Raw genomic sequence first — 17,035 nt, forward strand, 5'->3', positions numbered from 1 at the left:
TCTAAAATGGGACTCTACAGACATTCGTTTTCTCTTTGGGAAATTGCTCATGTTTAGGCTTAGCAAACCCTTTATAAATGCTCCAAGGCAATCTCTGCAGTTCCTTATGAAGAGGATACAGTACAAACCACATTTTGGGGTGCTTTGGTCTGAACAAATAGGCTAGTTCAGTCAGCTTTTCCTGCAGTAAGTCTTCCAAATTGGCCCCTTTGCCTTGTCTGTCATTTATATTTAAAATGCCATAAAACATTGCAGTCATCCCAGTTGGAGTTGCATATTAGTCCTGAGCTGTGCTGAAGTTAGAGAAAGTATTTTAATAATAGAAAGTGTTTATGTCATTTCTGTCAACAGAGCAGTGCAGGTATGAATTTTGGCTTTGTCTGAAACTTTTTCCAGAGCTATTTTGCAAAACTGAGGACCTAAGTTGGCAGAATGTTGGGAAATTTAGTTATTAATTATATCAGCTCATTAAAACTAGTAAACTGGAGTACAGACTTTTTCTTACTGCCTCTTTTAGAAGAGTGCTGTGTATATCTGTAAAGATTATATTGTCTTTGAAGAACCTAGGAATTATATTTTTGCATATGTGATTGATATGGGAAGGAGGCTTTAGCAAACAGAGGCTTAAGATCTGGACAAAGCAGTATGCTCTTCCTGGAAGAAAGAAGATTGTTTTTGCAGATCAGCAGGCCTTCTGAGTATACCCAGTGTTTCATCTTCCATTTCCTCAAAATATTTTGTGACCTGCATGAGAATTTCCATTTGTGAGCTCTGTGGGTTTGTCATACCTGAATACAGTGTTATGCAGCAAGAAATTTTGTGGAAACTGCTGATAAAAATGTTAACTGATTCAAATAAATTTTTGTATTAAGATGAAAAATTAATGTCCAGAAGCTTCTTAGAGAAAGAGTGATTGTAGAGTGTGCCATGCAAACACAGCCACTTGAACAAGATTTGGGGCTGATGCCACAGTATAAGGGCTGTAAGATGTCTCTTACAGTATATTTTCCCTGATACCTACCTTTTTTTTTCTCTCTATAGCCCAATGCTCTTCTTTTTTTTCCTGGTAGAACCAATTCAGGTAAGTAATAACTGAGGCTGTCTGAGGAAATGCATTTGTGTGATGCGCATACAAGAAAATTGGCATAGTGCTTAACTATAGGGTATCAAAGATGGAAATGGAATGTGTTTAGGTTTCAGTCAGGTTGGTCGTGGTAATAGTTCATCCTTTTATCCTTGGAGAATTTTCATTCCTTCACTTACTTCATCCAGAAAGAACTCTGGGCATTTTGAGATAGGTGTCTGTGTGTGAGAAGCTATTTGACTCAAGTGTTGTGTGAATAAAGATATCCTATTGTCCAGATTACAGATCATCAACTGTTCAATGGCATTCTGCTCTCACTCCTGTTTTCAGGAATGGCTAGGTCCAGCCTAGTCTTATTTCAGATGCTCTAGTGTTTGCCAACCCTTAGTTAGGGACATGTTTATTTTATCTGCTTTCATACTGTTATTCCCAGTCATTTCTTTGCTGAATATTTAATTATTTCTAATTTAACACATGACTAAATCATGGATCTGAATAGGGAAACTATGAATTAAATAGTATTGTTTATTGAATAGTTTCTCATTTTTCCAATCATAAGAAGATAGTGCCATTCTAACACAGTCATGTCTTATTGCTGTATTTTCCTTCTAGAAACTAGCTGAAATGGTAAATTTAATTCTAGAGTTGAACTATGTCAGCTATTTGGATAGGACTTTGGCTGTTACTGAGGAAAATTTAATGAATGTAATTAGATTATATTCAACGAAGCTTATGAAACCAATCATTTTAAATGGCATTCCTTGCAAATCTAGCTGCTGTCATTATTGTAAGGTCTAATGCTGAAAACCCTCACACTTGACTCTCTCCTTCAAGTTAAATTATATTATGATTTCCATTAGTAGTTCCATTCCTGAAGGTCCATAAAACAGGTTTGGAAATGAAAAAGATGATACCATCTTTACAATATAGCATATAATAGCTTTTTATTGATTTCATGGTGCACTTTTGATTACATCACTTTACTTTGGCTGAGTAATCTGCACTTCTGTGTTCCCAGTCATAATAATGTTTGAACACTGTGCCTGTCATATAAACCAAGACATAATTGAACTGATACACAGGTTTTATCACTGAACAGGAGTCACGTCAAGAGTAATGAATCCCTTAATGTCTGAAAAATGAGTGCAAACCAAGTCCACCTGAAGCTGCCTGGTGCCAGTCTTGTAGGGAATGATTTCAAACTGAACAGTTGAGCTCTCCATGGGGGCCATTCTTTCCACACTAAAAGAGAGAAGACAATTTTAAGTTCAAGCATCCAAGAACCTCTTGCCATGTATTCTTGAGAGTCCCCAAATATAAGACGGTATGAAGAGTCAGAGTAAGTGGCTGCTGTGTTTGTATGCTCCTGGAACAGGTGGACAGAACCTGCCCTGTTCACAGCCCCCTCAACCCTATCCTTGATGAAATAATCAAGCTGTAATGGGTATGTGCTGAAATAGCTGAAATTCTCAACCTGCAGCAGAGAATTAGCAGTCGTAAGATACAAACTTTATCATGAGGATGGCAGTTATATTGAGCAGCTGCAGGATGGTAGGAAAGGCTGTCTTCAGAAGGGCTCAAGTCCAACTGTATGCATTACTGCATGCATTGCCTTCAGCACTCACAACATTTGTAGTACTCTAGATATGCTCATGCTGTATTTTAGTGTAGTAAATGTAACTACCTTTTGGTTTTATGTTAGGAATGACTCTTGGCTGTTCAACAAAAGGAGACTGACAGCAAAACTAAGAAACAGAGAGAATGGGGGAAGAAGGTCCCTCTGCTCCAAGGAGATACTGAAGCTGATCTCCCACCTACATGAGAATGGAGAGCTGTGCACTCTCTCCTTCCTTTCTCTTCCCCAGCCTGAATCAGCTGATCTTGCAGAAGCTAATATTGATGGGGGATACTTCTGAAACTTTCTCTTATCTGTGAGTAAAACTCCTTAGCCGAATTGTGAATGTGCAGCCCCTCAGGATCTAGACTTGGACATTACAGCCTGGGAGCAGGATTTCTGTTGGTGAGGCAGGTTAAGGAGTTAAGGGTCAGGATCTAGACCTGGATTTTGTATTCAGTGTAAAGGAAGCCTCGGTGACTCACTTCATTATCCAGCTTCTGGTATCTTTTTTCTCTCACACAGCTTCTTGATGCTAACTCCCCCAACATAAATATTTTGGAGACTTATTAAAAAGTTTTTAAATAATTAACATAACATAGAAGAGATGAGAGAACAATTTCTGATCAGTACGATACCAATAGATGGATTTGTAAGACATTTCATTAGAGTATATGACCTGGCTCTTCAGTAATTCAATATTTAAAGAAAAAAAGATATTGCCACTTTTCCTCTCATCCTTCAAGGTTTGTTTTGTGTTTCGTTTGCAAACCACAAAAAGAAGAAGGATTTAAAATTTTTGCCCTTTATGTAATTCAGCCACTAACTACAGCACTCTGAGTTACATTTTGTCATTACAGCAGGCCATCTCTCTACTCCCTGAGCATTCTGTAATTCAAAGCTGGGCAAAGAAGGTGTAAAAATGTTCCAGCTGGTAAGTGGCGAATGCTAACATGGTGGTATTTTGTCCCAGCTTAGTGACAAATAAAAGTCATGAGGGTGACAGAATTAAAAAAAAACCAAAAACTTTTATTCCATATTTCCCACCAAAGAGAATTAGTTATTAGACAGGCAGAATTTACATACTTGATTTTGAGCTGCTCTTTGAGCAGGCCGCTACCTTCCGCTCTCAGGACACAGTCTGTCACCACTTCAGACAATGGGTTGGTAAATGTGACCTGCACATTAACTGCCTTGTGTACTACTGTTGGACCGAGGACCTACAGAGAGAAAACATTCTGCTCAACCGCAGCATTTGTCTCACTTCTTTTTCATGGTCTTCTCTTTTCATTCCCATAGCAGACCACTTTATTACCTTCTTAGGATCTCCTGAACAGGGAGGAGCCAGGAATTAATGTATGTACATATCTTCCGGCATCTGAGTTCAGGCTTGAGTCAGCCATCCAGTGTGGCTGAGGAAGAGCAAATGACTCTAGGATCTACCATTCAATCTTGACTTTTTAACTAGACCAGAGTATGGTGTTTACTTGTATAGTATAGTACACGACACTTGTCAGAGTGAGAACAGGATAAGAATGCAATTATTAGCTTGGTATATGTGGGTAACTACTGTGGTGGTTTAAGTCAGATTAGTTTAATTTAAGGTAGATGGAAGGCTTAGAATTACAAAATATTGAAAGTTTAAGACAGAGATGAATCATGGTGTCTGAGGCAAAAAAAAATTAGAATGTCAAGTAGCAATAAACATATGCATAACCTTATTTTGACTAAGATAAGGTGGTATTGGCATATCTGGTCATCTTGTGTAGATATTATACTGTTAATTAACATAATACAAGAGAAGTCCAGCACCCCCATTGCATTTCTCTCTCATTCAATGTGTGTTTATACAGGGGTTTCCATCTGCAGAAGCACAACCCCTTTTTGAAACTTAGTTAATGAATTGAAGTAGTTTAGTTCAGATGTCCACCCTAACAGGCCAGCTCTGTTACCTGCATGATACAGCCCAGAAGGCTATTTACAAAGTGACTAAAACTTGGTATTCAGAAAGCAGAACTAGCAAAAATTCAAACTTTTAGTTCCTATGTATAACCTTCCTTTTCCTATATGCTACTGAGAGAGTGATCTGGGATAGCCGATCTAGTCTGGAGGCTCTGAAAGATTCTGAGAATTACCATATTCCCTCTATGTTGTTTACAGCCTGGTAGACAGGCAGCATTTGATCCCGTGTCTGATATAGCATATGAATGTGCTGAAATGACCAAAAAAAGTTAAGCTAGTTTAAACAGATGTGATAGGCTATTCAAACCCAGGACTGTCCCCGGGCAGACACAGCATGTGGTCTTTTCTATAGACTAAGAATTGCTTTTTGTCCATTGTGCAACATTCGACAGAAGTCAGCCTTAAGTGGAAAGAAGCTTCCAGTTCTAATTAGTAATCAATGGGAAGATGGAACAGAGATAGACAGAGAGAGATAGAGAGATGATCTTATCTTGTAACCCGCATAGCAAAGAGAACTTTATCAGTGCCATGTCGATAAACATTGATAAGAACAACAGCTATGCCATGGAGTAGTTTGCTTTTCTTTAGTGTATTTCATTTCACTTGCATCATAAGGCCTATTACTAGAGCAACATATGACGACCCAAGATCAAATCACCCTCAGGAAAGATTTCACTTCCAATATTCTTTCCCATGGTTCTAGTTGCTACTTTCCAGCACTTGTCTCATTGAGGATGCAAAAGAGACTAGCTATTACCTTGATGGTGATAAACGGATCCTGAAGTATGATATCCTTCTCCACTAGAAGTGAGGCTCCCTGTTTGGCTTCACACACAGCAGTCACTAGGATCTTCCTGTCATCTGTCAGAGAGTTTTTATACTGGGAGTAGGAGATCTTGAATGAAATCTCTTTCACTGGAATGCAAACAGAAGCAGAATTTCCCCCTTTTCTATTTTCTGTGTCTAAGTACCGGCTGAGATATCTGTAGTATATCTATGTTTTAAGGGGCAAGGATGCTATCACCTTGGGGTGTCCATTTGTGGGTGTTGACAGCCTATAGACAGGAATGATGCTTATAGGTGACTTCTACTTACATTCACATCAAATACTAAATGATCAGGTACAGGTCAGTAGTTGGACAGATCTGAGGATGGATATCTGTGGCAACCCCTTTTGGTGGCGTTCTCATGAATCTGAAGCTGAGCATTTAAAGCTCCTTCCTTGCAAAGCAGGTAGAAGTGAAAAGATGACCTGGTTTAAATGCCCTTGATGGTGCAACTGTTCAGCCTCTGCTTTAAAAAGGATGCACACTCAGAACCTCTGTGCCAGTGAGAAAGGCAATAGAACTCAGTACATTGAGAAAAAAAATCCTCACCTACTGATAGAATGATGGAAAGACTTATAATGTTTTATATTAGCTTGGGAGGGTAGTGGTATTTACTTCTAATTTTTCAGCACTGTCCCTATACAAGCAGGGTAAAGGCCGCAATCTGCAGGTAGCACAGCTCTTTCCTACTGCAGTCTGTAGTTGCTGTCCTACTGCTGCAAAAGAGATAGGCTTATGTTCCCCTCTTTCATCTGTCTTTTTACTGTGCTCAAGGGGAGCCGGTAGCTGAGTAGTGATGTATTTCTCTTGGTTGTTGTCTGTTAGCAAAAAAGGTCATAATATAGAACTAACTGGCTGTGCTGAGTCAGACAAAGACGTCATGGAGATAAGTATTTTTTGCCCCAAAGCAAACACTTAAGAGCAGGGCGAGTATATATGATTCTGTTAACTTTAATAGCCCTAATCTCCACCCATTTGCAGGTCATGCACTTTTTGATCCATACATGATTTATATGCGATTTGGCCACAAACCAAAGTTATGACTTATCCTGAGCTGTCATAAAATTAAAATTACCTTCTTCAGGTCCAAGTTTAATAAATCTAGACCATTGCAAAATCTCTGTCTTTGGTTTTCTTGTGTAGAGAATGGCTGAAGCCCTCAGTTTAATCTTTACAGTGTTGAAATCTGAGATCAAGTTTCTGAGTGCGAAGGTAAGGAGGACATCCTGGCCAATTACAGGAGATGCACTGAGGATGAGCTTCCCTGAGATACTGGGCTTTCTTGCAGGCTCTGTCATATTTTGTCTCTGTGCTACAGAAGATCGTCTTCTATGTCTTCTAATTTTGGTTCTTCTTCCAGTGCTTCTCACACCAAGGAGCTTCAGTGCTTTTTTATATACCTGCCTTTCTTTCAAGGATCCTGCTTTAAAAGATAACATGGTCAAAGATTTTATACATGCTGGGTGTAGTGCCAAGGGGACATCAGTTTGGAGAAGCTGAAGAGGGCAAAGATACCTGAGAGGACAAAATGGGGGTCTAACCTAAAGGCTAATGTTGACACAAAAGCAAATGAATGTGCATAGCCATGAAGGCTGGAAAGTAAAACCTGCCTGTCAGCATTAGTTAGCAGCTCATGGGCACTTCTTGGAAATTGTGATCAGTAGCAAGATAACTCCTGAGAGAACTCAGTTCTTCTGTATGAGCTGGGGGAATTGCCATCTGCTCTGAGAATAAAAAGGGGAAAAAATTCTGTGTGACTTGTGCAGAAAGTCTGCCCAGATAACTCTCCAGAATGGCAATTACTGCATGTCATAACAGAATATTGTAACCAGCTGATCAGAACTTCTGGGACAGAATGTATTATATAAGTAGCTTGGACTGTGTATTGAATAAATTAATATTTCATTGACGGTCACAAAGTCCACATTTACTCATTATCAGCTAACTGTAAATGAGCCATGAGATATTGAAAATTCACAATTACTCCACTCCAGAAGAAGCGAATAAATTAAATCAGTGATCAGTCCAACAGAGGCCTAAATCCCTGTCAATTCTGGCTGTCGGTGGCAAGACAAGTGTAGTAAAGACTTTACCTTCTGGATATTTGTAATTGTCAGTGACATCCACCCTGGAGTTGATGCCTACTGCTTTGGTGCTGATAAATTTTCCAATCTTCCTAGTATCAGAGTAAATTCTCTCCTTTCTTTTGTTGCTATAGCAGATCCAAGTAACATAGTCAGCATTCACTTCTGCAAACACAAATGAGCTGTCATAATCCAGGTTCACATCCCCTTCCTTAATGGCTCTGGTGGAGGCAGGACCGCACTGAAATATGCCTATATTAGAGAAAGAGAAGTTAAATGACTACCTGTTGTGAAAGGGCAGGTGCAGCCCACAAATCCTCATGCTGACAGCAAGAGGGAGAGGTAATTGCTCCAAAGACATGTTTGAATGAAGTGCCTTGTTTCAGGGTCTGTGCATTATGGTAATAGCATGTCCAAAGATTCCACACGTGATTTCTATCAAAAGCTAGGAGCACAGAGGAGGTAGTAAGGCTAAGATGTGTGCTGTGTGAAGTGTTCTAATCCTCTACAGCTTGCAAGACTGTATGCTAAGCTGTTTCTAGTGAAAGCAGAGGAGAGGGTGTGAGCTGAGCCAGAAATACAATCAGACTTAGGGATGTGAATCATCAATGGTGTACGTGCATGGAAAAGAACCAGGAAGTTAAATTTGGTAAAATGTGTAGTGGGGAATGAGAAATGGCTGATATAGACTTTGGAGGGTTTTAAACGGCTAAATAAATGAATCTTTTGATGGAGGTCATAATACTCAATCAATGAGGTTGTGTTTGTATTAGTAAATAAACCTGAGCCAAGGTGTGAACCCAGGTGCTGGCCAATGGTCATCCATATTGTTTACTTGCTAGAAAGCTTCTTAGCGTGCATTTTTTCCTCTTGCTAATGAGCGATCTTTCACACAGTAGCTGTGAACAGTTCAGGGAATGGGACAGGCCTGGGTTTATTCCCAGCAGGCTGTGCTGTTACTCTGGTCTGGGAAGGAGGAAAGTTTAGTTTTGTGAGCAAAAGCCATTCTATGCCACTTGGTTTCAGAACCAGAGAAGAGTTGATGCCCTCCTTCATTTAGTTTTATACATGTTGGTCAGATTGCTGCATGCCACAGGTACATTTTATGAAATATCTTCTTATCCCTTCCAGTGTGTCTTGTAAAATACAGGCTAAAATCACATGGCATATTTTATTTTCTATTGTAATGTCTTTGGTTCGACATTGTGATTACAAGCTCTAGAAACTTTACCTAGCATCTTACTAACAGGACTTTTAATTTTTTTTGCTGCTAAATCTATCCATTGCAAGCTAGAAAATCTAATGCCAGCTATGTGCCCTTGTGGCAAGGAAGGCCAAGAGCATCCAGAGCTACATTAGGAAGAGCATTGCCAGCAGGTCGAGGGAGGTGCACCTTCCCCTCTACTCAGCTTTGTTAAGGCCACATCCGGAGTACTGTGTCCAGTTCTGGGCTCTCAGTACGAGAGACATGGAGCTACTGGAGCGAGTCCAGCAAAGGGCCAGGAAGATGAGGAAGGGACTGGAGCATCTCTCACATGAGGAGAGACTGAGAGAGCTGGGACTGTTTAGCCTGGAGAAGAGAAGGCTCAGGGGGTATCTTGTCAATGTGCATAAATACCTGATGGGAGGGTGTAAAGAAGACAGAGCCAGACTCTTCTCAGTGACATCCAGTGAAAGGACAAGAAGCAGTAGGCACAAATTGAAACACAGGAAGTTGCATTTAAATATAATAAAAAGTCTTTTTTACTGTGAGGGTGGTCAAACACTGGAACAGGTTGCCCAGAGAGACTGTGGATTCTCCGGCCTTGGAGATATTCAAACCCTGACTGGACACAGCCCTGAGCAACCTGCTGTAGTTGACCCTGCTCTGAGCAGGGGTTTGGATTAGACAATCTCCAGAGGTCCCTTCCAGCCTCAGCTATTCTGTATGATTTTATGATTCTGTATAATGCTAGGAGCTAACAAAAGCAAGGGTGAAATGAGTGAACTTAAGTTGCGCTGTTTGTATATGTTTATATATTTAGGGACTCCAGAGGCTGACAGAAAGGCAATCTACAGAAGATTGATTTGGTTATTGCTTTTCCTGTGTGACCGACTTAATGGTACATCTACAAGGAGCAGACAGAAGGGAGTTATCCCTCACTTACGGTAAGAATATTTAGGAGTAAGAATATTAACAACTTTGTATATTTACAACAGTGTTACCTTTGCTTCTTTCCTGGGGAGTTGCATCCAGAACCTGCCACCCATCATAAAAAGAGCCAAGATCTCTTCTGACAAACCAGCTTTCATTCCAGACATGGAAATTCCTGTAAGGGAAGGAAAATAGGGACTTTCTGACTAATCCAATTCGTTCTGTGTTGAAAGATTTGATGTATTTCTGGTGGAATGCAAGAAATGATCCTAGCCAAGTGAATGATATTTCCTCTCTGGAGAAGCCAAGTCTTTTCTCCTTTCTTGAGTATCTCTTCTCCCACTCCCCCCCCCCCACCTTTTCCAGCTTTTTGTGTTTTGTTCTCTGAGAAATGTTGGAGCGCTATGTACAAAATAATGTAAAAAAATATATTATTACATTGCAGAGTCAAATCTGGACATTCCAGAACTATATGTTGTATAATTGAAGGTCTCGTGTACATTACTATCTTGTGGTATTAATTCACAATTGCTTTCTACTTCATGTGACCCTTGTCCCATTCAGTCCACATGGTATAGGGTGCTTAGCGAATGAATTGCTGGTACATACAGTGCAATGCATATGTGCAGTGTAGTAGTTTCTGTCCACTTGTTTGTCAAAAGCATCGTTTTTTTACAGAAAGCTTCTCTGAGATGAAAGAAATGGCAAGTTCTTCCTAAGTCAATGTGAGGGGTGGGATGAGATTTTTCTCTGCTGTGTTAAATACATTACCTTTACTTTAGTAACCTCTCTCTGTTGTGCAAGGGATGTGTAATGATAACAGTCATGAAAGACTGAGACAACGAAAAGTGTTTGGCAGAGGAGCCGAGTCTAAAGCTTATTAGAAGCCGTATTAAAAAAATTATATGTTAAATAGCAAGGATGCCAAGTGTCTCCACTGTTAAGTCTTCAGAGTAATGAAACTGACTACATCTTGCATTCCTGAACAGGCTCTTCTGTTCATTCTTTGGTACAGGGTTTCATGTCATTGGGAGTATGAGGCTGGGGAGGGTTTTTGGGAATGTAATTCCAAATCTGGTGGTTAGATGAGAATATAATGGAAGAAATATTAAGAAAAGGTTGATATTTACCACACACTGTCTTCATTCAAGTACAGGGTCTTTCCGGAAATGTCAATGTATTTATCGATACTCAGATTTATATTCGTATCATGGGCAGAGTTAAAGTTTGTAATAACACGGGTAGGTATTCCCAAGGATCTCAGAACTGCAATATATAATACCATAAAAGTGCTATAAACCTGTTTTACAGACATTTAGAAGGTATTTCTATCTTTTTCTTGGAAAAACAGTTTAGTATATATGTTTTTAGAGGGGAAAGAAACCCTCAGGAACTTCCCTCTCAGACATGCTGCAGGGATGTAACATAATCGTTGTACTTAATTGCTTATATAACAATTCCATTCACATGGTGTTCTTAGCTGCCATGTTCTTTTCTTTTTAAGAAGAGTTAGATTCACATACTTATTTTAATCTTTCATCCTTCATCTTGTTCTCTCCCCCATTCTTTCCTTGTGTTTGTTTCTATTACCTGCTTCTTTTTCCTCTTCGTCTCTAGGACATACCTCTTGACTGCATTATTCTCCCTTTGTGTTTTCCCTGAAGTGACTCCTGTCTCTCAGAGCAGCTCTGAGTGGAAACAGCTAGGATGAAATGCTTCTCCTTGCTTGCAGCTCCCTTTATAGGCCCTCAGAATTGTGATTTGTTTTTGTGTCACAAAAAGGCTAGACACAACAGTAGAAAACTTGCATCTTAAGGAGCCAGACTTACCAGACCACTGATTTTCTCTGAATCCCAGCTTTGAAACAGCAAACCTAGCTCTTTCCACCAGCCCAGCTTGGTAAACAACTTTGCACCTTGTTTGATGACTCGTGGTAGTGGGCTGCAATATCACAACCTATGGCTGTTTAAAATAGAAAATAACCCTTCATACAAGGAGAGCATAGGATCTTCACTTTCTCTGTCAAAACTGCAGCAGCTTCAACAGCAGCGTCCCAAGGTTAAAGCTATAGGAATCCTAATAAGCTTCCTTTTTGATAGTATTCTTCTTCCATTCAGGTATACCTGTGCACATTACTCCTGCAAAGACCCAGCATTGGCCATATCGTACGGGTTTGTATCTCCCTCTGTACCACTTTCGAAGGATGGTCACACTTCCACTCCAGTGCAAGGGATTGGTTCCTGAGCAGTACTTTCCATTCCACTTCCCTTGCACCACTCCTTTTTCATCATTGCTGTTAACCTGAAAGAATCCTTCTCATGAGTGAATTACAACATTTATAGAAAAAGGGAGAGAAGGAAATAGAGAGAAAATGACCCTGTTCATACCACGGGTCTCATTGGTTGAGTGGTGGGACACAACATTTGAATCTTAGGTAGAATTTTGTCTACTTACTCAAGTGCAGCAATTGGATCAAACCCAGATCAGGCTGTAGTCTGATGAATCAAAACTGCCTTGCTTTTCAGTACGAATGTTCCCAAATGTGGCGACTGCCAGCCTATTTAAATTTTCTCTGTTTCATTGATTCATTTTACCTCCTTGTGTATCATTATTCTGTTACTTTGTGTATTATGTGTTGGTTCACATTCTCAAGTGATTTACAGGGAAGCTAGAAGAAGTACCTATTTCTTCTTCTCCCCTTAAACAAACTAGTACTGCCAATCTGTGCCTGACTCGAATGTGCGTATGTTGCAACTCTGAATATAATATATATAGTTTGCTCAAGTGTATTAAATGCGGTTGCATGTATTTGTGCATATCCATCTTAAAGGCCCATTTAAGTGTTGTGTGTAATTGTACAGAAACCAATAAGTTCTTTTTTAATGATAGATTTCTTTTTCTTCAGTATTTGGATGTTCAGTAATTTTATAAGTCTAAGTAAAGTTATCTACTTAATATTGAAATTGCCTAAAGAGAGTGCTGTCTAAAAGGGTGAAAAGGATAACATTTATAAAGGAGGAATCTCAGATAAGGGATGTGGTAAAGCATGTATTACATATAAAACAGAAAGCTTTTCAGTTGCCTAGTTGTGTATCTATCTGTAGGTGTGTGAGGATGAGGGCTGTTAGAAGATGTAACTGTTGAAGGAAATGCATACAAGCTTATTGAAAGAATTCCCCTTAAGTGAAGTATACTAAATACACACATTAAATGCAGCCATACAAATACTAGTTTTCAAAAACATTTCATGCTTCTCAAGATGTTTGAAAAGCATAGCAAGTTATTTCAGAATGGACACAGGCCTTCCAAATTAGTGAAAAGATCTAAGTACATGAAGATGTATTAGGAAAATACTTCTGAGATTCAGTGTTCCAAAAAAGATCTTGGAAACATTTGTCATTCCTTCAGTTGTGCCCAAACTTTTGGAAAGAAGGTAAATTAAACTTTTGAGGTATCTTTCCTTGAGAATAAATCTCTATTTTTCCCTTTTCTCCAGCTATTTTGTGCAGAGCAGGTAGAAAATCCTATCAAACATTGAGGAGTTTCACAACAGAGGTGTTGGGATTTTTGTTAGTAGGTGCATTGTACCTACTGCTGTAAGTAATCAGTCACTTTACCGTGGCACTGACAACTCTGCTCACATAGATAGGATTGTTTCTGTTGGATACATCAACGGCCGGATCTTGGCGGTGGTTCAAGCTTCGATCCAATATAGCCAGAGAGATATCAAGGATATCCTCTTCAAACTGAAATCAAAACAAACAATATATATTAAAGGTTAATTTTATGAATAGAATCAAGGATGAACTCCCCACCTATTTACTTCCTCCTTGCACAGTGGGACAATGTTGGTAATATAGGCTTTTCCTGCACTGCTAAAGAAAACAGGGTCAGGGAGAAAGCACAAGCACTAGACTGCTGACTGTCCATAGTATTTAATAACTAGCATGTTTACAAGCATAATTTGGGGCCATAGCAGCTAGCAGTCACCAAGACATTGCCCAGATATGGCCTGGTGGGACAGACAAGACCACTCTAGGTTTGTCCCTGCAGGCTTTGCATCCTTCTGCATCCTTTCATGCCCTAACATGTACCCTTCCCCTCAGGAAAGCACCACTCTGATGGACTGCCTTCACAATATATCAGATGACTTGAACTTAAAAACAAAGCACAAAAAATAATTACTGTACATTAGAGTCACACCATGCTGGGCCCAGAGGAGGCCCAGGGTAAAGTGCTGTGTTGTATGTATGTGGTCAGGCAAGGATGCCACTTGACCTCAGAGAGAGAAAACAAATCTGTCCTTGTTTCATTTATTAGCGTAAAAGTAGCCACAGTGGTCAAGAGGATTAATAGAAATGCTGTCTGTGCAATTGCTGGTGCAATTGTAAGGCATGAAGTGGTCAGGAATGGTTGTGACTGGCCTAGCACATTGCAGGATAGCTATGTGACTACAGATGAGCTGTAGTTATGCCTGTATTTGTAGCGGATATGTTTGGAAGGCCAAACTGATTTTTAAAAATTCAAATTTGGGTTGTTTCAGTTCTGTAAATTTGGGATATCCTACTTCTGAAAATGGCCTTCTAAATTTCCTTTCTATGTTTTCTGCCCCATTACTGAATGAACTATGTAAATATTTAGATGTACAAGCCTCACAATAACTAGAGGTTACTACTGGAATGGCTCCCTTTGTCCTTTACAAAGGACAAGAAACAAATAGATACTTGCCATTTTGTGTAACAGGTAAAAGAAAGCTAAGATTGTGCTTTATTTCTTTTATTTCTATATTAGCACATGGCGGAGAGAGGAAATGATCCAGATGCCAATACAACGTACTGATAACTGATATATATATATATATATATAAATATATATTTACAAGAAAATCAAAAGTGAAAGAGGAATGATGAACTCCTCTGAGATAATGATTCTATCCCTCATCCATCCACCATTCTTATTTTTCAAACCTCTGGAAGAGGTGATGTGTTTACCTGTCCATAATTCCATGCTTCTTGCTGGATATACTTTTCCAGTCCCTGAAATATGATTCCACTGTCATTCAGGACATACTCCTGTCGCTCCTTTTCATTAGCCATATAGACATCATCATCTAGAAACAGAATGAGACAAGTTAGCTGAAAGGACAGTTGTTCTTCTCTAACCGGAAATCTTTTTTCACCAGGAGTTCTAAGGAACAGGTCAGGCTGCCTGTGCATTCAGGCTTAGGACTCCCCACTATACCTCCGTAGTCATTTACGGAATGAATGACGTAAGTGTGAAGTTCCTTTGATGGAAACTGAAAATACTCCTATCCCTTCACTGTTCTCAGTATGTATCTGTAGATATTGCTTGGTTTACAGCTGAACACGATATCAGAGGAAAAAATTAGAGAATAAATATTTGAAATATTTCCTGCCTCTGATTTCTTACTGTCCTAGCAAGAGGCTGGATTTTCAGTGTAGTGCAATACTGAAAAAGGAATGAGAACAAGGTCCTTGATGCTGAGCAAAAAATCATACTGTAGCCGTCACATACAGGTATGTGCTTTACTGTGGCACCCAGATTTCCTGACTGAGACAGTGAGTTATCTGAAGGACACGATACATTAAAACATACTTGGACACCAGGGATTGAAGAGTAGCACAAACTGGCCCAAGAGTGTAGAAGAGACCTTGTTCCCAGAAACAATCTGGAGTTTGAGTTTGTATCGTCCAATGACAGCATTTGCTGGGCTGGATATCGTGAAGTTCATGCAGCCAGGCTCACTGGGCTCTTGGATGGCACTCCAGCCACTGGCGCCCTCCTCAGAAAGGTTAAATATGGCCTTAGTCTGCTGTGATTCTGCTGGGGATGGTCCTGCCAGAGGAAACAGGAGACAGCAATACTGAGTGAGAACAGTGAGTGACAAGCAGGGGTCAGCGATGATTCCAATTCCCTGTTTTTTTGAGTACATTGAAAGGTTATGGCTTACCAGACCAAATGTTCATTCAGTGTAAACAAGCTGTGCTGCAATCCACAGAATCACGCTGTGCAGCCCTTTGTGTTAAATGCATGACCCACTAAAGATGAATATGCTGATAATCATTCTAGACAAGTGAAGAGGCAAGCCCTTGCTCTGAAAACCTGAGACTCTAAAAATACCTAGGCAGGATGGTCCATACATGTTAATATGCATTTCATTAAGAATCAGCAGCTGCATGGACAATTATTTGGAGAAGCCTCCTGAGAAGATACAGATGGAAGTCTTAGTGAATGGGGTCATGTAGGCTATTCTAGAGATAGGAAGCTCTGTAGTAGAAGGCATGAAGGTAAACAAGGGGAGTATAAACAGGTGAAGTGGAGTGTCACGGGAGGAGAGCAACAGGTGATGATGGTCTGTGAGAGACAGAGAGGGCCCACAGAATAAAGACATCTTGCAATGTAGCAAGTAGGTCTTTAGGAGTGGAGATATATGTTTGCTTTTTGAATGCAAAGATGGCCCTTACCTTTCTGTTAATGATTATTTTAACTGTCTGTTGCCTTAGGGTATGGACTGAATTTTAAAATGAGAGCCCCTAAGTCTAACAAACCCACAGACTAAAGACAATGAATCCTGAATGATAGGCTCAACAAGGTTTAAATGATTCAGGAATGAGCCATATAGGAAACTGTAGGGTACAGGTGGTTTTGGAGCTGGAGTAACCTGTATGTAAGGTGAGTGCTATGGGGGAATTACCTGTGATTGCAATAAATGTAAGGTTGTCTCCAGACATTACGTTTGTTTGGAAGTTCAGGGTGATAGTAAAGGCCTGTCCTCTCCTCAAGATTGCTTCTGTACTGCTATAGTCAGAGGTGTGATGTGCAGCTTTGTTCAGCTTGGATTGCCAATTGACATTTGCTGGTTTGGGGGCTAGAAAGATACAAGGCAAGTTAATTAGGAGCATTGTTCCTTTAAACTTGTTCATGTTGTTTGCTTGTTTAATGTTAGTCATTTTATTATGTTTAACTAGAGTTATCCATATATGTTCTAGGAAAATACAGAAAAACCCACTGTTAAAGTGTTATTAAAAAAACTGCAACAACAAACAAGCTGGTAAAATACCTTTTCTGCAGATGTCTATCAGAGATGGGGGGAAAAAAACAACATTCAGAGAACTTGTCTCTCATGCAGAAATTCTTATCTAAAAACAATTTTAAGTTTGAAGAGATGATTCTATTCCACCATGTTCCTGCCCCTTTTGTGGGGGATCTCTAGTTCTCAAAATGCTTTACAAATGTACAAAAACAATTACAAGACTCTCATGAGTAAGTGCGTGCCCGATTCTGGAAACGCTGTATGAGAGATGATGA

General features: G+C 39.7%; 2 protein-coding genes across 3 annotated transcripts in view; one reads left to right on the top strand and one right to left on the bottom strand.

The window, feature by feature from the left end:
- CCNDBP1 (cyclin D1 binding protein 1) overlaps positions 1-9,620 on the top strand; it is a 33,953-nt gene extending 24,333 nt beyond the window's left edge. The window contains exons 12-13 of one of the 2 annotated variants that reach the window (XM_067307992.1): positions 1,042-1,081; positions 2,787-2,813. In XM_067307992.1, coding sequence (XP_067164093.1) covers positions 1,042-1,070 — 29 coding nt within the window. In that variant the 3' untranslated portion in view covers positions 1,071-1,081; positions 2,787-2,813. Of the gene's footprint in view, positions 1-1,041; positions 1,082-2,786; positions 2,814-9,596 lie in introns of those variants that run through there. The other variant, XM_067307997.1, reaches the window with a different exon arrangement.
- LOC106497579 (protein-glutamine gamma-glutamyltransferase 6-like) lies at positions 2,173-16,650 on the bottom strand. Its single transcript, XM_013958548.2, has 12 exons — positions 16,422-16,650; positions 15,323-15,562; positions 14,698-14,816; positions 13,324-13,452; positions 11,830-12,007; positions 10,837-10,972; positions 9,778-9,881; positions 7,582-7,824; positions 6,564-6,908; positions 5,419-5,576; positions 3,786-3,919; positions 2,173-2,326 (listed from the first exon to the last, which is right to left on the bottom strand). The coding sequence occupies exons 1-12, from the start codon at positions 16,648-16,650 to the stop codon at positions 2,173-2,175; spliced, it is 2,169 nt and encodes a 722-aa protein (XP_013814002.2).
- Positions 16,651-17,035: the final 385 nt, after the last annotated feature.

Source organism: Apteryx mantelli, chromosome 18 (assembly GCF_036417845.1).
Source record: "Apteryx mantelli isolate bAptMan1 chromosome 18, bAptMan1.hap1, whole genome shotgun sequence".
Taxonomy (NCBI): Eukaryota; Metazoa; Chordata; class Aves; order Apterygiformes; family Apterygidae; genus Apteryx; species Apteryx mantelli.

Bases quoted from the DNA above. Each gene is read 5' to 3' on its own strand.
- LOC106497579 (XM_013958548.2), bottom strand. From the start codon at position 16,650: ATGAACAAGTTTAAAGGAACAATGCTCCTAATTAACTTGCCTTGTATC. The intron at 13,453-14,697 runs GTAAACACATCA...TTTTGATTTCAG, and splicing joins AAGCATGGAATTATGGACAG to TTTGAAGAGGATATCCTTGA. The intron at 5,577-6,563 runs GTAATTTTAATT...TTTGCATTCCAG, and splicing joins TAAACTTGGACCTGAAGAAG to TGAAAGAGATTTCATTCAAG.